Source organism: Camelus ferus, chromosome 23 (genome assembly GCF_009834535.1).
Source record: "Camelus ferus isolate YT-003-E chromosome 23, BCGSAC_Cfer_1.0, whole genome shotgun sequence".
Taxonomy (NCBI): Eukaryota; Metazoa; Chordata; class Mammalia; order Artiodactyla; family Camelidae; genus Camelus; species Camelus ferus.
In genome coordinates, this window is record NC_045718.1 from 17210090 (window position 1) to 17236601 (window position 26512).

The window sequence follows — 26512 nt, forward strand, 5'->3', positions numbered from 1 at the left end:
GCTTGTCACAGAGAGTGTCACTGCTCTGTGTGTGGCACTGGGTCTCACTATGACCATGGGCCACAGTGAAGACCAGACCGATGGCTTCTGGCCCAAGTCCAGCGTGCTTTCCTCTGCACCTGGGCTTAAAGTCCCCTGGTATTGCAGCCATCCGTTGTTACAGTCATTATAATTTTATAGCATTATTGTGGTGATGCTTTTGCTCAAGGAGTTCTGGTTCTGTCAGAATCGCATTCCAACACCAATTCTGCCACTCTCTTCGCTGACATTTCTTATAAATATTTACTACTTGCTGACCGTGCACCAGACCAAAACCCTTCTCAGCTCTTCTGGGAGACGTGAATAGTTATTTTTATTTTGTGAAAAAGGAAATTGAAGCTTAGTGGCGCTTAGAGGGCTGAGCGTCTTGCCCATGGACACACAGTTCCCATGTGGTGGAACCACGAATGAACCCACATGGGTTGAGTCTGACCCCAGGGCCTGGCCGCATACTGTCCTGCTGTGTCCCCCACACTGTGTCTGCAGCCCTGGTGCAAGCCTGTGTGATGTAAATCTCTCAAAATAGTGTAGGGTCTGTATGTGTAACTGCCTATTAGCTCCTGTGATAATCTGTGATTTTCGTTTATTCCTTCTCTCTTTATTGTGCTATGTTGTATGGTTGAGGTTATGATGACTTCAGGTTCTAGAGGAACAGACTAGAGTAAAAGCTCACGGGTCTGGTCTCGTTAAGATAGCAGGTGTGCCTTGCTTTTAAAATCAGCCCAGATCTGGCCTTGACAAAACACTGTAAGAGTAGATATGGACATGGAACAGTCATATTTTTTCTTTAAAACATAGTAGAGCATTAGGTGCTTTTGAATGTGAATTCAACAAATATTTAACTGAGCACTTTGTGTGAGGCACAGTGCTGGGTACTACGTAGGGCAGGGATGAACACAAACCCGCCTTCTGACTTCAAGGACCTTGTGGCCCAGTGGCGAAGACAGACTTCAGATGTCAGTGAAACCAAGTGAGAATCAGCGTTATAAACACTCAAGTGTAACTGGAACTTGGAGACTGGCCTGGAGGCTAAGAGGGAGCATTGGAGAAGGGGCTGCTAGAATGAGCAGGAATTAAAGGGGAAAGGGTGAGAGGGAAGATGATGTGGGCAAGTACAGGGGGTCAGAAAGTGTTTGGAGCTGTCAGGGATCCAGGTTATCTGGACTGGCTGGATTATGAGGGATCAGACCAAAATACTAAAAAGTTAGTCATCCGAAGCCAGTTTAGTAAATGCCAGCTCCTGAAGGATCAGTTCACTGAAGTCAATTTGCTGAATTTATCAAATTATCAATTTACTTAACATCGTTCTAAGAAATAATTCAATTTGAATATATTCAATGGTTATAAAAGTTCTTTTTGAACATAACTAAGGAGCATGTTCTTTGTAGCAGCATTTTAAGTATTTTTGCTCAATTTCCTGATGCTAAGGATTTAATCTAAGGCTATGCTTTTATGAATATGCTCATGAATATTTTTCTGATCCTGTTCAATGTATGTATTTTTCTTGTGAATATCATGACAACTGCAACAATTCACAGGGGAAATTTTCACTTTGTACTATTACCCTCTTGTTGGGAGGGAGGGAATTAGGTTTATTTATTGATTTATTATTATAATTTTTTTTACTATAACTGGAGGTGCTGGGACTGAACCCATGACCTCATGCATGCTAAGGATGCACTCTGCCACAGAGCTATACCTTCCCCGTGTACTATTACCCTCTTGATTTTTTTATAGTCGAATTCTATTTTGCTAACATGGTGGTATTTTTTAAATCTCTTTCTTTAATTTCACTGAAATTCAATAAACAAAACATCTACTGATATCAAAAGTGAAAGAAACTGACTCCTATGGTTTTTATAGTCTATAACAGGTTTTACTGGATGGGAGAAATTTATCATATTTTGTAAATTTCACAGAAGACTTAGTGGGCTGTTTTCATCATATGGAACTTGCCCTACCCCCAGCTGTCTCCAGTTTCTTCCAGTTGCTAGGGCAGAAGGAGTAGAGACTAGGCATCAGGAGGGAGGTGCGGGGCAGAGAGGAGGAAGCAAGAAAGAAAGGGGCTCAGAATGATGGTCCTGGCTCCTCTCACCCTCTTTAGGCCACCTCAATTCATTCAGTACAAATTCCGCAAACGTATTGTTTTAGTAACCAAGACATTTGATAAATTGTTCAACAAGTTGAATTTATTTTCTGGCAGAATTGTCCTAGTGGCCATGTAGAGAGCTCACAAGATAGGACTGTGTGGGGTGGAGTTGTCCACAACTGACAGCAGGGGGAGGACTGAACATTAGAACTGAGTTCGGAAGGAGAAGATTAGATAGTCATTACTCAGTGAAGAGGTTAGGCCCCTCCACGTAGTGTGAAGGGCCGTTATGAACTTTCTTCCCCCTAAATGTGCGACAGGAACATCTTAGAGGGAAATATTGAGGGGGCTGCCTTTATCTAAATGGCTATGCAATTAGTATGAATTACAGACACATGGGGAGTGTGGCATCCTCTGGCTCTAACAGAAATATCGGAATAAAAGGTGAAATTCAAAATTTTATTGGGAGTTAATTTCATATATTCTTTTGAGGACGAAGACTGTTTCTAATGTAAATTTAAGATATATTCTTTTTTGTGTGTGTGTTTTTTTTTTTTTTTTTTTTTTTTTTTGCAACGGGAACAGGAGTGTGGTGAAGAGATAAATGTCCTTCATGATTTTGCTTTAAACAAGTCTTCAGATAGTCTGATTAAATAATGAAAGGACATTTGTCACATAAATCCTTCTTTTTCTTTACATATCTCTATATACCTACATATATCTGTATCTCTATATAAAACCATGTTTTTTTTTTTTTCCCTCAGAGCTTTAAATTGCTTGATGGTTTATTTCCTCTGTGGATAGTTGTCATGAAGAACCCCCAGTGTTGTACATAGTGATCCAACTCCCTTTCTCTGTCTCATCATTTCCCTGCTTTTTTGTTTTGTTTTGTTTTACATTTGTTGCCTCTTGCCTAACTCATCTGCCGTTTCCTTGGTCAGATCACTTCTGTGGCTCACCTTGCCCATCAACAGTCTTCTTAATCAGTCTCACTGTTTCTTCTCTCTGTTCACTTCAATCTGTCAGATATACATCTGCTATGGTGACCTTAAAGCACAATAATGTGTCACCCTAAGGACATGTTAAAAACAAACCAGCTAAAACTAGAATCCAAAACAAAACACAATGGCTCTTTATTCCCCAACCAGTAATGTCCATAAATTCCTCAACTTGGCCCTTACATCCCATTCAGACACATCTGTGAGCTGCCCTGCTACTTAACAACCATCTCCTCATCTCCATTACCTTGCCTTCCAACTGTATGAGTATTATCTACCACCCCCTCAGTTGGCCCTGTGTCCGCTTCTTAACTTTCACAGCATACCTAACTCAGGTTCTGCCACCTCCCATCTCTCCATGGAATTGATTTCTCTTGAGAGCAGAGCGCTTCCGCAGAGGCTAACACTCACTGCTTTGTGTGGTGAGAACTGTGCGCATGTCTTTTCTTCCACTCTAGGCTATAATTTCTTGAAGACATGGAGCTCCTAGCATTCATTCCAGTGCTTTATGACAAGTAGGAAGTCAATGATTGTTTATTAAATTGAGTTTTCTCAGCAGAAACGTGTCGGAGAAGCATCAGGCCATACACCCCTGAAGAGCTCCGATTATGATCCTTCACAGAAAGGGGGCCATGGCATCCTGGCGCTTCTCTAGGCTGTGGGGGGTCTCTGACCCAGCTCTGTTCCAGGTGATGTTGATTGCTGCTCTGTTGGCCACTGTTCTCGGTGAGTAATGGGGAGACAGGTTCAGATTGTCAGCAAATATTCAAAATCATCCTCTTGTTCACTTTCAAGACTAACAGAAACCCCTGCTTCAGCAACAAAGAGTTTTTTTTTGACCAGGAAATCGGAATTTATTTGGGATTTGGAATTATTTGGAATGTAGGGGGAAATTGCTTTTTACCTATAGAAGTGGCAGCTCTGTAGATTCTTCCCTCTAAAATTTATTCTCCAGGAAGTTCCAAAACAACCTGTCTCCAACCATGACTTGAAACGAATCTAAATTATCTATCAGCTTGATTGAACAAACTTCACTGTCTGTGGGTTGATCCAGAATGAAAGGGGACGTATATACTTCTACTGTGGCTCCTGAAAGGAGATCGGCCCGATATTTCATTCTTGCAAGCAAGGCAGGATTAATATTTTTATGCTTCTAGGGGTCCGTGTCTCTTCCTTCCTATCACCCAACATCCAAACGGTACAAAACAGTACCAATTAGAAATGTTATTCTTATCCATCTTTCAGCCACCCAGTTTCCGTTCCCTGAGGCAACCAACGTTACATAATGTTACTTCAAATGAAATAATACGTTACTGTTGAGGAAAATTGTAGCACTTCTGGATTTGCACAGATACATCTGAGTCAGCAGATATGGGGAATCTGATAGGTTGATGAAATCTACCATCCTTTTAAGAAAAAATTTCTGCCTTTTATCATATCATTTATCATTATTATTGTCATTGTCAGTAATTAACAAACATGTATTATTAATCACTCACTGGATTCATTGAACAATGGGGATCATAGGAGTTACTATTTTTCTAGATTAGAGAAGAAAAGAATGGTTCCTGTCCTAACATAATGCTACTCAAACTTTAAGATGCTGTGTCCCAGGCTATAACTTTTGGCGCTTTTGTCATTTTGGTGTCCAGGCAAGTGTGGTACTCCACCCAATTTACAGTTTGCTTCTCTGATAAATCAGTTGAATGAGACAGAGTTTGAAACTGGAACTTTTCTGAAATACAGCTGCCGCCCTGGCTACACTAGGACCTCTTCAAGATCTTATGGTCTTACCTGTACCTCATCAGGTGACTGGAACTACAAGGTCTTCTGTGTCAGTAAGTATGAACGTTTATTTTTCTTATTTGTGCTTTTTCCTTCTTTGCAAAGTTATCTCAGGCACTAAGCTTTATGAATGCAAATGGGTGTTTTTCATCACTAAGAAACAATCCAGTTTGTCAGTTACTGGTTTCAGTGTACATGTGTGCCACTTTTTGAAAAACATAAGCAAAAAAATGAATAAAACAAAAGATGGGAGCTACCTAGTTGCATTGAGTAATAAGTCTATCCTTTACATCTATTCGATAAGTACTTTTTTCCAGATGTGAACTACAAATTGAATTTTAATGCATTGAAAACTAGATTCACTCTTTACAAAATTATAAAAAATTATGTTGCTAGAAAATAGCAATGTGGTTTTCAAAGAAACCTCACCCAAAATATCTGCTGTGTTTCAAAGAAGATGCTATGGTTCACTCTTGTTGAGAATAAATTCTGTGATATTTTTCTAGAAGTAAAGGTATACACGTACAATCTATACCTTTTTGTTGTTGTTCCTTTTGTGACCAAGGACATGTGCAGTTTTGAGTGGCTTAAGTTCAAAGTACATGCTGGAGACGTAGAATGGCGTTTAGCTGCCTGGTGTTGAATCCTGGGTCGTAGATTCCATGACTACAGTGATCAGTCGGCCCTCTTTTCTAAGAATATCTAAGAATATGTGAAATCACTAACCATCATTTTAATATTTCTCTCAGAGAGACGATGCGGAAACCCAGGAGAATTACTTAACGGGCTAGTGACAGTTAAGACAGATTACTCTTACGGATCAGAAATAGAATTCAGCTGTTTAAAAGGGTGAGTGTGAGCCAATCTAGAAGGAACACTTTCCTTTTAAATTAATTTTTAAAACTAGCTTATGTGTTCATATGTTCAAAAGTAAAAATGATGTAAAAAAAAATGTATACACTGAGAATTCTCATTTCCGTTCTATTGCCATCTACCCCGTTCCTTTTTGTCCTTAAGCAGGGATCCACTTTTACTGGCTATTCATGTACCTTTTATACAAATACAAGCTAAGAAATTAATACATATTTTTATTTTGTACCTTTCCAATTACAAAAGGAGTTTTGAATCTTGCTTTATTTTTTTACTTACTAATATATCCAGGAGATATTTCTATGTTTGTGCTTAGAGAGGTTCTCTCTCATTAATTCCCTTTTACAACTGCATAGGATTTTATGGTGTGATGTATCATGGATTAAGAATCTCTTTGATGGAACCATGAATCTTTCGCTGTTCTGAACCGTGCTCTAATGCTTTATCTTGTACACATAGTTATATCTGTAGGGTAAATTCCCAGAGTGACATTCCTGGGTCAAAGAGTACATGTACTTGAAAATTTGACGCTAAAGGAAGATAAGCATTATTTTTAACAAGGCCTTTTGGTACAGATTTCTCTTGGCCTCAACACCTCATCTCTGGTGACAAAAACATTCTTTCCTCCTGGTGTAGAAAAGGCATCTTTCGCATGGGATTTTGCTCCTCTGCTTTCAGGAAGGAAAGAGGAGGGGTGTGTCAGAGTGCCCTTAAAGTTGCATCTGCTGCCTTTCAAGTGCCTTTAGCTCAAAATAATCCTGATGCTGGAAGTGGCATACTTTGGGGATGGTATATTCTGCCCTGTTCATTGTAGTGTTTTCTATTGTTTCTTCAGGAGTGTTTCAAAGTTTTCCTCACACAGATTTTTGCATTTCTTGAAGTATTTAAACCTGGGTATATTATTTTTGCTATTTTAAATGGATCATCTTTTCATTATATATTCTAACATTATGTATATGTGTACACTATTGATTTCTGCATGTTAAATTTATATTTAAGCTAACTTTCTGAATTCTTTTATTATTTATAATAATCTTTCAGGTGAATTCTCTTGGGATTCCCCAGTTTGCAATCATAGCATTGCAGATAGTGATTGTTTTACCTCTTACTTTCCATTATCTTTCCTGTCTACTTATGTCCATTATATTACTCCAGGACTCACCCAGAGAAATATAATTATTTAATCAGGGATTTATTTACAAGGACCTAACTTGATACAATGGTGGCCGCTGGTTAAACAGTATATATAGGAGGCTGTTTCTTCTCTGTTTCCTACTTGGCCTGAGGTCAGCAGGGCAGACAGTGAAAAAAGGAGGTTGGGTGTGAGGTGGGTGATGTAAAACCAAAATGAGACCTGCATGGGTGAGGGGAGCACAGATTGGAAGTCACAGTACAGACTAGGGTATACCCACAGGTCTGGACTGGAATTCACATTGTTCTTTCACTGCCTCGTAGCCTTCAACCTAAAAGTTGGGAACGTGTTGTAGGAGAAGTTGTTGCCCTTGACCACAGTGCTCATGAACTTGGATCAGAAGCTGGAGTATGTGAAGGGCATGTCCTCTAGGAGCTGCGTTCGCTGTAGTTCCAGCTGTGCCCTCTGCCAACAAGGTGACAGAACAGAGAGGCAGCAATATGTGTAAACTAAGGTCACATCTTGTGCTCTGTTCTGACCTTTCAAGCATAGAAAGAATTCGGCTACTGATTCACATCCGCCATCTCTTCTGGGCCATTCTAACTTGGCATTAATGGAAGAGAAAATTCCAGGAAAAGCATTTTCAGCTTAGTGACGCTGACACAACACAAATCTATCATAGTCCATCCCTTGTCAAATTTGGTGTTCATATGCACTTTTTAAAAATTAAAGTATAGTCTGTTTACAGTGTCAATTTCTGGTGTACAGCATAATGTTTCTGTCACATGTGTACATACATGTATTTGTTTCATATTCATTTTCATTAGATTTACCACAAGATATTGAATATAAATAATTTCCTGTGCTATACATAGAAAAATTGTTGTTTATCTATTTTATATGTAGTAGTTACTATCTGTAAATCTCAAACTCCCAATTTATATGCAGTTGTTTTAACCATACTTAGCTTAACTTCCAGATAAAACCAGTAGCAAAATTATGCTTCCAGCTTACCTAATGCAGCATACAACTCACAACATGTGAAAGCATGCTAACTCTCCCCAAAAGACGATGCTCTTTGCGCTAAGTCATACTTCCCCTTTAATATCCTGCAATTTAAACACTGAGATATAAAGTAAACTACTATTAACACATCTTATTTCGATGGTAGAGGGATGAAAAAGGTAAAGAGAAAATAATGTAATTCAAAGCAAATCTATTCATATGAAAATAAGTAGAAGTATTTATAACGATTCTGGTCCTTAGTTCTACAACTGGTCACATGGTCGTGGTTGGTATTTATAACAACCTGCTTCTATTAGTCATTCATTGCCTGTTCCCTTTGCCCTCAGCAACCACTTCATCTGATTGTGGTTCTTTGCCTAATGGGATCACTTGAACCGATATTCTTGCAGAGTCTGGGCTGTTTGCAGTCCTGCCTGTATAGACTGTGTTGACTTTAATTAGAGGGCATGAAAGTAGTAAAAAGAGATGCCCCAGGGAACCTCTTGCCTCCCAGACATGCATATTATCACCATTGTTGCTTTTGAGCGATCCAATTTCTTACGGATAATCAGGATTAATCACCCTAGTCAGGAAAGTAAACCTGATGCCAATAAGGATTTCTGACTCTTTTATGGGATTTAATCTTTGACTGTCCAAAGACACTATTCTTTAATCTTTGAAATCAAGTAATCCTACTCTTAGTTGTTTTGATATGGACCATTTGGTTCAATTTTTTGTTGCTGTGTGATGTGCAATTTTAAAATGCAAATTAAGGTATTATTTTATTTCTAACATTCACCTGAAATACATTTAAAAGCAGTTTTATTTTGTTGTGTTTTTTGTTCCTTCTCCAGATTGTCCAGCTAAGTATATATGGATTCTCTTTGGCTTTTCATCTATAGCTAACATTTTTTTCTCTAAATTTTTTTTATTATTGTTTCATTTTGTTTGATTTTCTCATGTTTATCTTGTTTCCCTTATTGTGTATGGCTCCCAAGAGGGAAAGTGAGAAGATTCAGAACTAACATGCTGTTGGAACACCAAAATGTTCCTATTGGAATAACCAGAAACAATACTTTTCACTTGGTTTCCTGGCTAGGTTAGAAAATTACATTTTCAAGAAATTTCAAAATAAAGAGATGCTTAATTCTTCTTGTTAAAATTTTATTTTTCTTTATGTTATTATTCAATAAATTTCAGGGCCTCTTAGATTGCTGAAGGTAACATTTACATTAGTATTCAATCACTTTGTAGGTTTATTGCTTGATAATAGCACAATTTGAAATTATACTAACAATGCTTTCTTTTTTTCTGTTACCATAATTCATATGGAGCAGTAAGACAAATTGAAGAAAGCTTAGGACTTGTCAAGAGCTATAGAAATGGGGGTCATGAAGAGGAAGTTAATTGTGTACGGTAAAGAGCAAGCATCTAGAAATCAGAAGGGGGCGGCCAACCAGAGGGCAAGAGAGTTTGGGGCCAGTAATCTAGCTGGTACTGTCATCTCCCAAAAATCTACAGAACACATTCAAATGAGTCTTTTACCCTACACTGTCCTGCTTGAGCTCTGGATGAACTTCATGCCTGACATCTAGTAGATGTCCAATAATAGATTACAGAATAAAAGAACAAACGAACAAATATACACATCTCATTGCAGTGATGGAATTTTACCAAATGGAGTTTTCAATGCGAAGTGTCATCTGAGAAAACATTATTTCTTCATTTTTAATACTGAATAACAAGTCCGTTTGTTCAGACCCCTTTATTCAATTTAATTTATAGTACATGAATTCCATTAAAGTCTTTGATCATATTTTATTCAGATATGTCTTACTTGGCTCAGCTACTAGTTACTGTGAGATCCAAGATAAAGGAGTTGGTTGGAGTGATCCTCTCCCCAAATGTGAAAGTAAGTAAAGATTTTTGTCTGACTTGACTATCAGTCAAAACCATGTTAGGTAATAAAACTCCTATGTGTCTTGGCTGCCGTTAGAATTTGCATCGTGAATGTTAGATTTGTGAGGATGCCTTCCCTGATTATTTCTTCCTCTTTGCTCACTCCTCTCAGTTATCAAGTGTGAGCCTCCTCCAGACATCAGCCATGGGAAGCACAATGGTGGAGAGGAAAATTACGCATACGGCTCTTCTGTCACCTACCACTGTGACCCCGACTTCTCAGTGTTGGGCCAAGCCTCCATTTCTTGCTCAGTGGAAAATGAAACAATAGGTGTCTGGAGTCCAAGCCCTCCTACCTGTAAAAGTAAGTCATGATGAGGAATTTTGGTTTGAAATCTTTGTTTGGAAGACAAAGGAAGGTAAATGTACTGGGGGAAATGAAATGATTCAAAGACAAAATATCTATTGCAATGACACAGTCCTTTATTTGACAAACTGATACTTACTGAATGCTCTACCAGTATTTAGTAAAAAACAGCACTGACATCTCTCTGGCTTTGCGAAGTAAAACTTTTTTTTAAATTAAAATATAATTGACTCACAGTATTATATTAGTTTCAGGTATTATACATAGTGATTTGATATCTTTATACAGTATAAAATGATCATCATAAGTTTGGTTACCATCTGTCACCATACAAAGTTATTACAATGTGACTATATTCTCTATGCTGTACATTACATCCTTGAAATGTATTTATTTTATAACTGCAAGTTTGTACCTCTTAATTTCCTTTACCTGTTTTGCCCACCCCCTGCTTCCCTTCCTTTTGGCAACTATCAATTTGTTCTCTGTATCTATGAGTCTTTCTGCTTGTTTTGTTTTTTAGATTTCACACATAATTAAAATCATATGATACTGTCTCTGCTGACACTTCACTTAGCATAATACCCTCTAGGTCCATCCATGTTATCACAAATGGCAAGATTTTGTTCTTTTTTATGGCTGAGTAATATTCCGTTATATGTCTTTTCCCCGTTGTATACACTTGCCTCTTTTATCCTAGAATAATTGACCATATAAGGGTTTATTTCTGGACTCTCAATTCTGTTCCGATTATCTGTGTGTCTGTTTTTGTGCCAGTGCCATATTGTTTTGATTACTAAAGTTTTGCAGTATAGTTTGAAATCAGGGACTGTGACGACTTTTGCCTTGTTCTTTTATTCTCAAGATTGCTTTGGCTATTTGAGGTCTTTTGTGGTTCCATATAAACTTTAGGATTATTTGTTCTAGTTTTGTGGAAAGTGCCACAAGTATTTTGATTGGGATTGCATTAAATCTGTAGGTTGCTTTGGGTAGTATGGACATTTTAACAATGATAATTTTTCCAACCCATGAATACATTATATGTTTCCACTTTTTGGCATCATCTTTGATTTCTTTTATCAGTGTCTTGTAGTTTTCAGAGTACAGGTTGTTCACCTCCTTGGCTAAATTTATTCCAATATATTTTATTCTTTTTTGGTGCAGTTATAAATGGGATCGTTTTCTTAATTTCTCTTTCTGTTAGTCTACAATTAGTGTATAGAAATGCAATAGGTCTCTGTATGTTAATTTTGTATTCTGCAACTTGACTGAATTAGTTTGTTAATTCTAATAGTTTTCTTTGTGGCGTCTTTAGGGTTTTCTATGTACAGTATCATGCTGTCTGTAAATAAGGACAGTTTTACTTCTTCTCTTCCAACTGGGGTGCCTTTTATTTCTTTTTGTTCTATGAATGCTGTGGGCTAGGACTTCCAACATCATGGAGATTAAAAATGATGAGAGTGGGCGTCTTAGAGGAACAGGTTTCAGCTTTTCATTGTTGAATATAATATTAGCTGTGGGTTTGTCATATATGGCCTTTATTATGTTGAGGCATGTTTCCCCTATGCCCACTTTGTTGAGAGTTTTTATCATAAATAGATGTTGAATTTTGTCAAATACTTTTTCTGGGTCTACTGAGATGATCATATGATTTTTATACTTTGTTTTTTAATGTGGTGTACCATGTTGATTGATTTTTTGGATATTGAACCATTCTTTCATCCCTGGAATAAGTCCCACTTGATCATGGTGTGTGATTGTTTCACTGTATTGTTGAATTTGACTTGCTAATATTTTGTTAAGGATTTTTGCCTCCTATGTTCATTAGGAATATTGACCTGTATTTTTTTGGAAGTGTCTTTGCCTGGTTTTGGTATCAGTGGTAATGTTGGCCACGTAGAATGAATTTGGAAGCATTTCCTCCTTTTCAACTTTTTGGAATAGTTTGAGAAGGATAGAATTCACATCTGGTCTTGGACTTTTATTTGTTGGGAAGTTGTTTTTTTTTTTTTATTACTGATTCAGTTTCATTACTAGTAATTAGATTGTTCATATTATCTATTTCTTCTTGAGTCAGTCTTGGAAGATTATGTGTTTTTAGGAACTTACTCATTTCTTCTAGGTTGTCCAATTTGTTGGTATATAATTATTCATATTAGTCTCTTAAAATTGTTTGTGTTTCTGTGATACTAGTTGTAACTTCTCTTTCATTTCTGATTTTATTTATTTGGGCCCTCTCTCTTTTTTTCCTGAGGAACTTGGTTAAACATTTATCAATTTTGTTTATCATTTCAAACTAACAAGCTCTTAGCTTCATTAATTTTTTTCCTATTGTTTTTTATAGTCTCTATTTTATTTATTTTCACTCTGATTTTTATTATTTCCTTCCTCCTACTAACTTTATAATTTGTTTGTTCTAGTTCTTTTGGTTCCTTAGGTGTAAAGTTTGATTATTTGTTTGAGATTTTACTTGTTTCTTGAGGTAGGTCTAGTATTGCTGTGAACTGCCCTCTTAGAATTGCTTTTGTTGCAACCCGTAGATTTTGAAAAGTTGTGTTTCCATTTTTATTTCTCTCAAGGTATTTTTTGATTTCTTCATTGATCCAATGTAGCATGTTTAGCATGTTGTTTAGTCTCCATGTGTTTATATATTTTTCCATTTTTTTCTTGCTTATAATTAATTTCTAATTTCATATTGTTGTGGTTGAAAAATACTTCAGTTTTGTTAAATTTATTGAAACCTTGTTTTGTGGTCTAACATGTGATGTATTCTGGAGAATATTCCATGTGCACTTGAGAAGAACATGCATTCTGCAGTTTTTAGATAGAATGTTTTGTGTATATCTATTAAAACTATCTGATCTAATGTGTAATTTAAAATCAGTATTTCCTGATTAATGTTCCATTTGGGATGGTCTATCCATTGCTGTAAGTGAGATGTTAAAGTCCCCTACTATTATTGTGTTACTGTCAATTTCTCCCTTTGTACTTTTTTAATATACAAATTTTTATTGAAGTATAGTGAGTTTACACTGTTGTATCAATTTCTCCATTTGTGTTTGTGAACATTTGTTTTACATATTTAGGTGCTTCTATGTTGGGTGCATAGATATTTATAAGTGTTATATTCTCTTCTTGGATTGACCCCTTTATTATTAGGTAATACACTTCTTTAGAGCATTTTGTTACAGTCTTTGTTTTAAAGTCTGTTTGGTCTGATATGAGTATTGCTAGCCCAGCTTTCCTTTTGTTTTCATTTGCCTGGAATATCTTTTCCCATCTCTTCACCTTCAGTCTGTGTGTGTGTTTAGCTGTAAAGTGAGTCTCTTTTAGGCAGTATACAAAAAAAATTTTTTTTTAATCCTTTCAACTTCCCTATTGGAACATTTAGTCCATTTACATTTCAAGTAGTTATGGATAAGAATGTACTTACTGCTATTTTGTTCATTGTTTTCTAGTTCTTTTTTTATTCCTTTCTTCTTCTCTTAGTCTTTTCCTTTGTGATTTGATGATTTTCTCTAGTGTTATGTGTTTGGGTTCCTTTCTCTTTAATGTTTGCATACTTACTATAGGTTTTTGATTTATAGTTACCATGATTTTTATATATATCAACATTTGTTATATGTATCAGTTTATTTTAAACTGATAGCCACTTAAGTTCAAATGAATTCTAAAAGCATTACATTTTTAATGCCCCCCATTCTATGTTTTTGAATCAGAGTTTACATATTTTTATTTTTTGTATCCCTTAAACTACTTATTATAGCTATGGTTGATTTTTGTGACCTTTGTCTTTTAGCTTCTATACTAGTTTTTTAAGTGGTTGATCCGCTGCCTTTGCTATATATTTGCCTTTAACGGTGAAATTTTTTCTTTCATATATTTTCTTATTTCTAGTATGGCCTTTTCTTTTCTGTTTACAAAAGACCCTTGAACATTTCTTGTAAGGCAGGTTTACTAGTAATGAACTCCTTTAGATTTTCCTTGTCTGTAAAACTCTTTTTCTCTCCAACTCTGAGGAGTATTATTGCTTGTAAGTTCCTCCCTCCTCCTTCAGCATTTTAAATTTATCATGCTGCTCCCTTTTGGCCTGCAAAATTTCTGCTGAAAAATTATCTGGTAGCTTTACTGGGGGGTTCCCAACCAGTATGTGACTGGTTGTTTTTCTCTTGCTGCCTTTAAAACTCTCTATCTTTAACTTTTGCCATTTTAATTATGATATATCTTGGTGTGGTTCATCTTGTTTGGGGTTCTCTATACTCCCTGGACCTGACTATCTGTTTCCTTTCCCAGGTTAGAGAAATTTTCAGCCATTATTTCTTCAAATGATTTTTCTGCCCCTTTCTTTCTCTATTCTCCTTCTGGGGCTCCATGAATGAAAATATTAGTTTGCTTGATGTTGCTTTTAAACAAGCCTCATTAAAAATTAATTTTTTCCTCTTTTTGCTATTCTGATTGGGTGATTTTTACTATTCTGTCTTCCAGATTACTTATCCATTCTTGTGTATCACCTAATCTGCTATTGATTTCTTCTAGGGTATTATTAATTTTATTTTATTTATTGTATTCTTCAGCTCTAATTGGTTCTTTCATGTATTTTCTGACTCTTTGTTGAAGTTTTCACTGTGTTCCTTCATTCTTCTCCTGAGTTTAGTAAGCATCTTTATGATAATTATTTTTAACTTTTTATCAGGTAAATTACTTATCTGCATGTCATTAGGGTTGTTTAAAATAGGGCTTTTTCTTGTTCCTTTGCTTGGAACATATTCCTCTGTCTCTTAATTTTGTCTGACTTACCATGTTTGTGTCTATGAATTAGGCAAAACAGAATGAGCACGGGCTGCAGAGGGTGGTCCTATCACACACTGCATTGGGGCTGCCTTTGTGGTACCGCTGAAGCTGGAGTGGGTATGGGTGGGAGGGTGCTCTGCACCAGGGCCACCCTGGTGGGATGGCTGGAGTTGGAGTGGGCATGGGCTGGGGTGGAGGGGTAACCCACAGGCAAATTTAAAGTTGATTCTCTTTTATATTGAGTTTGCTGCATGCCCAGGAAACTCTCTAGGGCAGCTATAGTCTAAGTGTTAATTTAGCAACCATCTCAGCAATCCAGGTTGCCTTGATCTTGTGGCGTCTTGATATCAAAATGTGCTTTCACAATCTCTTTAGAAGAGGAAGAGAGAAAAGCAAATTATCTCCCTTCTTTAAGAGCTTTGGCCTGAAAGTGATGACATACCACTTTGCATTGCAGCCTTTTGTCCAAAACTAGTAACATGTAGACCCTCCCTACCCTAAGGGAACTGAGGAATATCATCTTTTGTCTGTGCAGGAAGCAGAACTGGGAATACTGATTAGCACTTTTCACGTCAATCACATATGCCTACAGGGCAAGTGAAACCTACTAGACACCAGAAGTTCAACAGGACAAAGCAAAAATAATTGAGCCAGAAGAAATATTGTGGCTTTGCTAGCTTGCTAATCTAAGGCATCTTCCTTTGCTACTAAGCACCTATAGAGTATCACTTACTATTCTGAGTCCTCACAGGGTACAGTCAAACCAGGGGATAGACGAGCATGATACTGCAAACAGTTCCAAATGCCTGAAGAACTCTCAGGAGTTCAGAGTGAAGGTGAAGTGGGGACCTTGAAAGGGTTTAACTAGGGGAGCAAATGTGCTGCATCTTAGAAAGATAACTCTGGCTGCAGAATGGACAACAATTTAAAGTGGGATAAAACTTAACTCGTAGTCACCTGTTGCAACTATCCAGCCAAGTAGTGAAGGTAGCTTCAACTGTAGCCACGGCAGTTGGCCCAGGGAGTAGTTGAGGAATCAAAGAAGAACTAACATGGCAGGACTGTCAGGGTTTGATGACTGACTGATGTGGGGATGGGAGGCAGAGGAAGCTTGTTTTTTGCTTGTGATGGTGCAGATATCTCTTGCCCTGGCTGCTTCTTCATCATGACCACTGGCCACTGACTCACCACCAAAATCATCCAGGAGAGTCAGTCATTATAAGGGGAGGATTTGAGGACTTTGAGATATTTTTTTTCCCTGGATTATATACAGTGAATTTTTCTTGAGAAAGGAAGTTAGAGCCACTCATAAGCATCTCACAATTGAACCAACATGATGGGATCTCATTTTACTTTTAAAAGTTGAAATAAAAAAAAAAAGAGAAAGAATGAAATTAAAGTTGAAATTAAAAAAAATACATATGTATATAATCCATTTGTGTTTTTTTCACACCTTTATTGTGGTCTGGTTCCAGTACAGTAAACGACACCTATTTCAGATGTGCACTTTGATGAGTTTTGGTAGATGTCTACACCTGTGAAACCACCACCACAACCAAGATAGCTAACATTTCCATTTGTCTTTTCTTATGAGTCTTTAGAAGTCACTTGTTCTCGGCCAGCAGTTACAAATGGGAAAATAATCACCGGATTTGGACCCACCTATACTCATAAACAGTCTATTGTATTTGGCTGCAATAAAGGTTTCATCCTCAAAGGCAGCAGTTTAATCTATTGTGAAGAAGATAACAACTGGAATCCTCCTCCTCCCATCTGTGAACTCAGTAAGTGTGGACCATGAAGGAATTTCAATATTTGGCATTTAACGATATCCAGAAACGCTGGTGGCAGCATGCTCCTGTGCCCGAGGCCACTTGAAATCACAGTAGAAATTTAAGTTGACATCAATCCCTTTATTTTTTTCTTGCTAGAAAGAAGAGTGATTTCATTACACTGTGCAAGGTTACATGACACCGCAAACGGCTGCCATGTGCAGTTGTGAAGGTTGTGCATACTCCAACCTAAAGAGAGAAATTAGCATTGTAGACATTGTGGATTCGTATGTTTATTTCAACATTTTTCTTGCAGTTGACAGAAAATTGTTTTGTTCTAACAAAATCATTATATTACAATAATTGCTTTGAAAGCTAAGTAGCAAAGTGTCCTGAGGGAAAAATGCCTTTTTTTCTAACTTGCACAGAAGTATTGTATAGACTATGATTCTGACATTCTAACATTATAAACTCATGTGGATCATTAAAAATTATCTTAGTAGTAATAATGATAACTTGGTGCTAGTCTAGGTACATAATAAGAATCAATTTAATGAATTCTCCCCAGAATTGTGGGCCCTATTGTTTCCCTCATTTTATCGATAAGAAATCTATTCACAGAGGTTATTTAAAATGTCCCAGAATAGGCATATCTATATAGAGAGAAAGTATTTTAGTGCTTTCCAGGGCCTGGGAGAAGGTGAGACTAGGGAGTGACTGCTAATGAGTACAGAGTTTCTTCTCAGGTTGATACAAAAATATCCTAAAATTGGAGAATGGTGATGGTTGTACAACTCTGCGAATATACTAAAAACCAGTGGATTATGTATTTTAAATGGGTGAATTGTATGTTATGTGACTTGTATCTCAGTAAAACTGTTAAAAAAGAACCTTACCCTATATGCCATCTTAAATGTTTGAAGAGAAAACGTAATAAACATCCCACTTGGCAGATGTTTTATATTTCCATATCGTGTGAACCAGTAGCATCAGGAAAGAGTAAAGAGGACAAGACGCAAGATTTAAGCTCAAAAGTCACTTGGTCTTTGGTTTATTCTTGCCAAATCCTTAAATTCAGTTCCTGAATCTGAACTTTATCTGAATAAGAGGAGTGACTTGTTTATTTTCTCCCATCAATCAAGAAACAAGGCAGTTAGATTTGTTTGCCTGCAACAGTTCTCCAGCCATATCTACCTTGCAAGCCCAATGCTTCGATTTAGAGACTAAACGTTCTAAAATCAATGAAGAGGAAGAAGAATGAACACTTGAACAGTTGGCACAGCAGAGGAGCCACTTGTTAGTGCCGTCAGTGAGAACCTCTCTGGTGCAGTGCACGTGTGTACACATGTCCATGTGTTTCCTGGTGTGGCTGACTCGTCAGCCACGGCAGGCTGGCTCCTGGCTGATTGAACACATGACACCCTTTGATAGGAAAGGTTCACTGATCACTGGTGCATCCCTAGTAAAAGTGTCCTTTTCCCTTGTTCTTCTGTTATGACCAGATAGTTGCATTGGCTTACCAGACATCCCTCATTCCACCTGGGAAGGATATATCTCCTATATGCGAGCAGAAGAGAAGGTGTATGAGGTTGGGACGACGTTGAGGTATTCCTGCCAACCTGGTTATAAACCCGCAGCAAATGAGCCTACAACGGTGACTTGTCAGGAAGATTTGATGTGGACCCCGAGCAAAGGATGTGAGGGTGAGTTTCTGTTTTCAAAATCTTTTTGTATATTAAATCTCCACTATGTGTTAGGATTTTCCACCTTAAATGAATATAGTTTTTTCCTCAAGATAAATTTTAAATTATATTAATTGAACACAATAGTGAACTTTCCAGAATGGACCAGAAAGGTCTTGGGAGTTTGAGGAGCTGAGAAATTATGATCTTATTCCAGTTCAGAATCAAATGAGACACAGGCACGGAAGTCAAAGATTATGCAGATTAAGTATGAGCTTCATTACTGATAAAGGTAGAATGGTGAATACAGCTCACTTATTGCTAGAGTCAGACCGTTCGTCACAGCCCTTTCCCTCCCAGTGTAGACTTTGGGGTGCTTGGTAGCAGGAAAGTCTATGAAACAGTCGTGAACTCAACCAGCCGCAGGGTGACTTGTGTCTCATGTCTCTTGAGCCAGTGGGACTGTTGCTCTGAAAGAGCTGGGTCTTGTTGACCTGCCTCCGGACGGCAGACTCACCCTCTGCCCCGGTATTCTTGCCCCAGTAGGATGGAAAGGAGACCTTTCCTCCAGTCTCACTTGAGAGAATAAGTGAAGGGTTGAGACACATGTGGTTGCCATTTTATGGGCCTCAGTGGAATTGACAACGTGCATTTTTCTACGCATCTATCAGAACCTTGCCATTTTAGAGGTGAAGACACGGAGGCCCAGAATACAGGGAACTTTATCCCCTAGATTAGAATTTGAAAAACATGTGAAATGCACAAATAATTAAAAATGGTGGTTTAGATCTACCTAATGAGAGAATATTCATTTCACATTAGGACTTAAGGTTTAATTGCAGTTGTTCAGACTCATTTTGGAGAAATAGAATAAAAGGTTTTAACAATATGACTGAATTAAAAATATGTTTAACAAAAATTATTGCCACCACTTAAATGACAAAGTATTGATTAGTATAAACCTTTGAGAATCCTCTTTAATGACTAAAAACAATGACATGCAATTAATACCTTAATTTTTTTCTGTATAAATGAATGTTTATACATGTTTAAACACCTACTTTTAAATTATATTTATTTTTACCCACTATGGTCTTATTGATTTAATTATTTAGTAAGGAACTTTTCAACCACTTCAAAGGCAGAAGTAAAATAGTATTTATCCAAGTTATCATAAAATCTGACTAAATAGGAATTTAGAATCATGACTTAACTATTTAAAAGTATTTCCTATAATGTAAAGCATTACATAAAAATTATTGTTACTGTTTGGAAACCACATGAATGTTGGGTATTTTTATTATAATTCATAAGCAAATGAGTGCTGAGAATATTTGAGTGTGACTGAAAGACCCCGTTGTCATGCTGGTCAAGATACAGGTATGGAGAAGAGTATTTTATTCTGTTCTGATGTTTCCACTTATATCCAATGCTATCAAGTTCTATCTGAAAATATTTCTACTAATGAATAAAAATTATATCCCTGTATTAGCTCTTATTGTATTAAAAATGAAAGAATTTGAATAGCTAGTTCTCTTAAATTGGGCATCAAAAAAGAAAAATCCTGGCCTTAAGCAATAATTTAAATCTATTTTTATGCGTTAGGTGTCAGGCAGCTACAGACTTTTGTGCATCTTCTTCCTCCTGTGACTGAAGAAGTGTAAGTTATTGGAGAGCTTAATAATGAGGTAACCCTAGTGAAGCCATAAGCAGATGGATGTTATTTCTCATTGCTCTAAAACAATTTTGAAAGATTTACATTCTCATTCAGGCTAATCCAACTTCTTATTTTGGAAGGATCCTAATGAAAATATTTAGTTGGAGGAAATGACCGAGTTGGAGTACTTGCAGCAAATCCGGGCCAGGGAGAGCAGACTCAATGTGTCTGTTTTCCCAGCCTCTCTTCAGTGTCTCGTGAGATCTTCTAAAAGTAGAATTTAGGTTTTTAGCCATAGGAGCCTTCTCATGGTGATTTTACTAATCATTAGCCTTCTTTCATATTTTTTAGAGGTATGTTGCCCAATACCAGACCTGAAGGATATCACAATCACTCATCGCAGACCAAGTGGCTTCAACAATGGCTGTGTCTATTTCTTTGGAGATTCGGTTTCATATACATGTCATGGGAAACGTACATTTAGTGCTAGATGCACAGGGGAGGGCACATGGAATCCCAAGACACCAGCATGTGAGCCAAGTAAGAGCTTATGGAATCATGCTATTTTAGATGTTTCTTCACATCAAAATGATGATTATTATTTTTCAATTGAAGTATAGTTGATGTGCAATATTATATCAGTTTCAGATGTACAAGCTAGAGATTCATAATTTTTAAAGGCCATAAGGTGATACTCCATTCACAGTTACACAATCGGCTATATTCTGTGTGTTGTACTGTACATTCCTGTAGCTTATTTCCTTTATACATACTCGGTTGTATCTCTTAATCCCCTACTCTTATCTTGCTCCTCCCAGCTTCCCAACTGGTAACCACTAGTTCGTTCTCTGTATCTGTGAGTCTTTTTCTGCTTTGTTATACTCATTAATTTGTTTTATTTTTTTAGATCCTACGTATAAGAGAAAACATAGAGTATTTGTCTTTCTGTTTGACTTTTTCACTAACCATAATACTCTCCAGATCCATCCAGGTTGTTGCAAATGGCAAAACTTCATATATATCACAACTTATTTATGCATTCATCTGTTGATTGACACTTATGGTTCCTTCCATATCTTGGCTATTGTAAATAATGCTACTATGAACATTCAAAATGATGGACATTATTAAGGGAAAGTTTCAAATTAGGTCAAAGAGACTTGGGCTGGTGGGTTAGAACAATGAACATCTCAGGGAGGTAAGTATTGTTAACTGTCGTGCCTTCTGTTGAGAAAGAGAAAAATACCATGGTTTGTTCTCTACCATGCTTTTTTCATAATTTGCTTTTAGAATTTAGAGTTTAGGAAATGTGTAAAGCTGATGCTTTGTTTGATGTTGGTGTTTTTTATGTGTTCTACTTTTTTACCCCTAACATTGTGTGTGTAATTTGAATGTAGCAAATCAATTTGCAGTGAAAGTCCTTTACTGCAGCATCATTCAGTTGGAAAAATGAAAAAACGCTCGTTCCCATTCTTTTGACCCTCCTGGTGTCCTTTCTTTTTCTCAATCAGTGAAAACAGGCCACATCTAATAGAGAAGCTAGAGTTTCCAATTATTTCCTTTTGTTTCTTGGCATTTATTCTCTTTTCTTCCCTTCCTTCTGGTCCATATGCCTTAAACTGCAGTATCAGATCTGTCCAAATCTGTTTGAACCTGCCTTTCTGAACGTGCTTCTTTTCATCCTTCTCTACCTTTTATATTCTGAAACATCATTAAGCTAGTGACTTTTTGCTTGTTCAGTGGAATTAACATGATGCCATAGATATGCTGGATCAATGTGATATTCTGTGTATGTCCACATGGTCATGATGTCTTCAGACTCTATTATGACAGGGACAGGTAAGTTATTACAACCAAGGGTTACACATGCACATATAAGATTTTGACCCTTTCATGAGTGTGCAAACTATTTGTGACCATCTTTTCTGATAAGGATGGAAAAGAAGGCCTCTGTTGAATCAACAACCTCATTTATCTGAAGACTTACTAATCTGCTCTAGCAAAGATATCACATCTAGCACAGTGGTTACAATAGGAGCTAAACCTGCTGGATTTTCAGCAGTCCACTGTAATTCTCCAGAATCCCAATTTTTGTCGTAGACACACTGGTAAGCACATGGGGGTATGATGATCACTCCTGCACCTTTAGTTCTTTAAGAGTGGCACTCATTTCTCCCTTTCTCCTACCTCCTGGTACATGATATTTTAAGGAATTTACCCCCTATGCCTCAAGGGGGAGGGGTATAGGTAATATCAATGGCTTCTTCTTGGCCTTCATGGATATGACAGCTCTTACCCCACAGGCCAAGGACCAAAAATGGGGGTTGTGCCAACTACCAATTTTGTCTACTCTATTTATACTTTCAAAGGTAATGGACACAGGCCACCAGATGGTGTAATAGGGAGGCCATGCTGGTTCCAGGTAGCTGTGTCAAGTCAAGCTCTCTGTCCAACAGTACTTGCATTACTGTGTGGCTTTCACTGCTGCACAGTTACCTCCAAAAATAGACATAGGTCCTCTGGGACTGTGGCACTCGGTACTGAGCGTACTTCCCAAGGTGTTGTAGCATCTACTCCTGGAAACTGTCTTTTTCTTCAGTCAGTGATCTCCAGACCTGACGACTGGCACAGGTCCAGGCACTGAGCAAGGGATTGTAACTTCTTATTGGACCAAATGCCATCAGTCTCCTGATCATCCACCCTCAGTTTCTTTTGATGGTACAGATGGGGTGGTGTCTCTTTACCCTGATGAGTGTCCCGTTCCATGAACCACCTCCAAAACTCTCAGGCACCTCTAACTGTCTCTCTAACTTGCCACTTATCATGATGATTATAGTACTTACCTTTAAAGAGTATTAGCACCTCTCAGACTACTACTGCTAAGTGTGAAAGTTGTTCTTTAATGGCCTTCCTGTCATCAGCTCTGGCCTTTGATATATGTGCTCCTTTCATTGGGAAATTCCTTATGACCTTGTTAATGTATCCTCAGGCTGTCCCAGGTAACAGAATCATCTGGTGGGGTTTCTAACATGTGTATGGCGTATCCACTCCAGATGCTCACTTTTCTGAGTCATTTAACCCCTTCTTCTACCACTTGGCATGGCAACTCCAGCGTTTGAATCTCACTTACTGTGGGCATCTGTTTGCCCTGCCTCTAGGAGGCATCTTAGGATTGTCCTTAGAGATACTATGGCCCATCAGCATATTTTCCCTGACATTCCTGCGAATTAAATTAAATTAATTTATTTAAATTTCTCATGCACCGTTTGTGGATCCTGTCAGTGTTCCCTTTCAGAGAGATGCTCAGCACTGTGTCAAGTCTATTATTTCAACATGCAAGTCATCATTTTTAATCATTCTATCAGCTCTTTTAAAAAATATTTTAAAATGCAGTAAGTATATTTTTGGGGGGATGGATGGACAGATTTGATTGAGAGCAATGAGTCAGAGACTGGATTTATTTTGCATCCTTGCAATTTCTCCCAGATGTACCTGTCTGCATTTAGCCTGAAATCAGTGCAGTGGACCACTAGTACCCTGGGACTTCAGCCCAAATGGCTCCTGAACAGTGCAGTTTAGTGAACTTGTAGATAAAATGAAGCAAATCCTAAGTGCTTGTCATTCGTTGGCGTTTCTACGGTTCCCCAGCTTCAGGGCTACAGGAGGGCAGCACAGGTCTTGGGTTTGGCTCAGGGATCCTGTGGGCAGAGAAGACAGGGGGACAGAAGGGAGCCTCATGTGAACCACACAGATTCTGGGGAGTGTTATTACACGCATTCTACACCCTCACGCTCTCTCACTTTTATGTCTCACCTCAAGGTTGTGATTCTCCTCCTGTCATTGCCCACGGACGCTATAAATTAGTCAGTGCATACTTCAGTTTCAAAGATGATGTTGTATATGAATGTGATGAAGGGTACACTCTGGTTGGAGCGAGCAAACTCACCTGCAGTGCTGCAGTCTGGTCCCCTGCAGTCCCTCAATGTAAAGGTAACTCCAGCTCCCTCCGCAGCGCACAGCTAAGTAGGGGGAACTTCATGAAAGGGTTCAGAGCACAGTTTCTACCTGCCAGAGATGGGAAAAGAAACATTTGACTTGACTTGATTTACTTAAAATACTTACTATATTCGGATGGTACCTGAAACAAAAAGTTCAGAGGGCACACAGAAACATTAATCTTCCCTACTTTTTTTCTCCCAGGTGCAAAATTCAGCCTCTTTGAGGCAGCCCCTATTCCTAGTTTCCTATATATTTCCAGAAATATTCTAGAAGTGGTCCATTTTATCTGAGTGTAACTGTGATCTGTAGCAAAATTTTCATGGAAATGTGGAATAATGAATATTATTTTTATTCTCAAAAGAAAAGGCAAAGCAATCAGCAGCACTTAAGTCTAGTTTATTCTTAATACCTTAGTCTCTCATATCCTTTTTTCTTAGATTTGCAGATTGCTTAAAATTATGTTTCCTTTCTAGCTCTGTGTTGGAAACCAGAGATAGAACATGGAATGTTATCTGTGGATAAGGATCGATATACTGAGCCTGAAAGTGTCAAGGTCCAGTGTGACCCCCGCTATGGTTTGGTTGGTTCCGAAAGTATCACTTGCTCAGAGAACAGAACCTGGTACCCGGAGGTGCCCAAGTGTGAGTGGGTAAGCAGTACAATTCAAGGAAGTTTCTGAGCTATCAAACCCTAAAAAGGGTGCCTCCCCCAAAGCATGTCCTGCTTGCCAGGATTCATTTCTGAGTCTTTCAAAGGAACTCTCATTTTTGCCTTGAAGCCCTCTGGTCAGATAAGAGTGGCAAGTCTTCTGCTCTCACTTGATAACAGGGAAAACAGAGCCCCCTGGGAGTGGAGGGTCTCAGAGACCTGGGGTACTGACTCCTAACTTTACTTTCCTAGACTATATGATACACTGTTGTTCCATTTCTGGATGGTCAGCAGAAATTGCCTCTGTCCCCGCAGGGGCTTTCTGGGACGCTGTCTCAGAGCAGAGCTGTGTCTCTCTGAGGAAGATGATGGTGGGGCCCACGGTGTTTTCAGGTTTTACTGCTCACCCACCAGTCATGCGGTGGGTCTTGGTCCTGACCCTGTAGTCCTGCCTTTGTCAGCATGAATCCTCCGCCCCCTTCACGATTAGGAGAGAAGCCTTTCAAGCACCTCACCATCTGTTTCTCCCATAGGTGTACCCTGAAGGCTGTGAGCAGGTACTTGTAGCCAGGGATCTCATGCAGTGCCTCCCAAATCCAGAGGAGGTGAAATTGGCCCTGGAGGTGTATAAACTCTCCCTGGAGATTGAAATACTGAAGCTTCAGAGAGACAAGGAGAAGAAGACTCAGGAGTCATCAGTATAATTCTTCCCAAAAGAGGGAGGAAAAATGTGCCTTGCTGCCTTTAATCCAATATGAATCACTTCAGTGTATCAACTTTACCATCTCTTTGGCACTAAAATGCATTGTAATAAATCTTCATATATCACAGCAATTTGTCTTCATGGTCATTTAGAACCTCATCAAGTGAGGGTCCTAGTCAAACTTATTACATAAAGTTGACAGAATTTTTTTTTTTTTTTAGTGTAGGGACCTTGGGCATACGGACTTGGGTTCACACCAGTACGTTTCCCTGGATTGCCTTTACTCCACAGTTCTACACACACAAATCACTCAGTGGTCAGGATTTAGATTAAATATCAACATACTCAAATAACCTTGTCCACTGGCCCCCATTTGTAGCAGTCGTGCCCTTTTCTAACCTGCATGCACTTGGCCTCACTAATCCTCACCTCCTGACTTTTGCCTCCCAGGAAGTGGGTCTATGTCTCATCTGATCTCCTTCCATCTTTAGGAACAAACTCTGAAAGCCTGATGAGTGGAAACCCAGCCGGCAGCCCCCTGTGAGCTCCCAAGTCTTTGATCTGATTGGTTGTCATTTTCCTTAATAGTAAAGTAGAATGGCTCAAGCAGCTACCCCCAAGGGAGGAGAAACCCCATATTGATCACGTTTGTCTTGGGGGTATTCTGGAGGCTTCTATTCCTTCCACTCACCACATTTTCCAGCTCTGGCATCCTCTGAAATCTCTCTCACATTCATATCTCAGATCCTTTCATTGTCTCTCTTTTGTACACAGAACTCTGTGGGGAACATTGGCCTCTTTTGTTTAATGTCCCCAAGGACTCCCATGAGGCAATGGTGTGTATCAGGCTTCCACTAAACCTTAGATACAAGAGAGGCTTGAACTGCTAGAGAAACCTATTTAACATGGAAAGTATCTATCCATGGTCTTCAAAACCATAATCCACTCCTGCTACTAGGAATTCCTTTTGGCTGATGTTTATTTTAGTGTCCCTGAGTCAAAGATTTATGAGGATATAGTTTCCTTGGGAGGTGACCCCAGGAATTCACTGGGAGCTAGTGGGTAATAAGATGTGG

General features: G+C 38.2%; 1 protein-coding gene across 2 annotated transcripts in view; it reads left to right on the forward strand.

Moving 5' to 3' along the window:
* C4BPA (complement component 4 binding protein alpha) overlaps positions 1-25567 on the forward strand; it is a 29731-nt gene extending 4164 nt beyond the window's left edge. The window contains exons 2-12 of one of the 2 annotated variants that reach the window (XM_032467082.1): positions 3683-3852; positions 4779-4964; positions 5661-5760; positions 9745-9830; positions 9990-10181; positions 16577-16759; positions 18250-18450; positions 20438-20626; positions 23906-24076; positions 24559-24734; positions 25267-25567. In XM_032467082.1, coding sequence (XP_032322973.1) covers positions 3735-3852; positions 4779-4964; positions 5661-5760; positions 9745-9830; positions 9990-10181; positions 16577-16759; positions 18250-18450; positions 20438-20626; positions 23906-24076; positions 24559-24734; positions 25267-25437 — 1773 coding nt within the window. In that variant the 5' untranslated portion in view covers positions 3683-3734 and the 3' untranslated portion in view covers positions 25438-25567. The remainder of the gene's footprint in view (positions 1-3682; positions 3853-4778; positions 4965-5660; positions 5761-9744; positions 9831-9989; positions 10182-16576; positions 16760-18249; positions 18451-20437; positions 20627-23905; positions 24077-24558; positions 24735-25266) is intronic. The other variant, XM_014566547.2, reaches the window with a different exon arrangement.
* Positions 25568-26512: the final 945 nt, after the last annotated feature.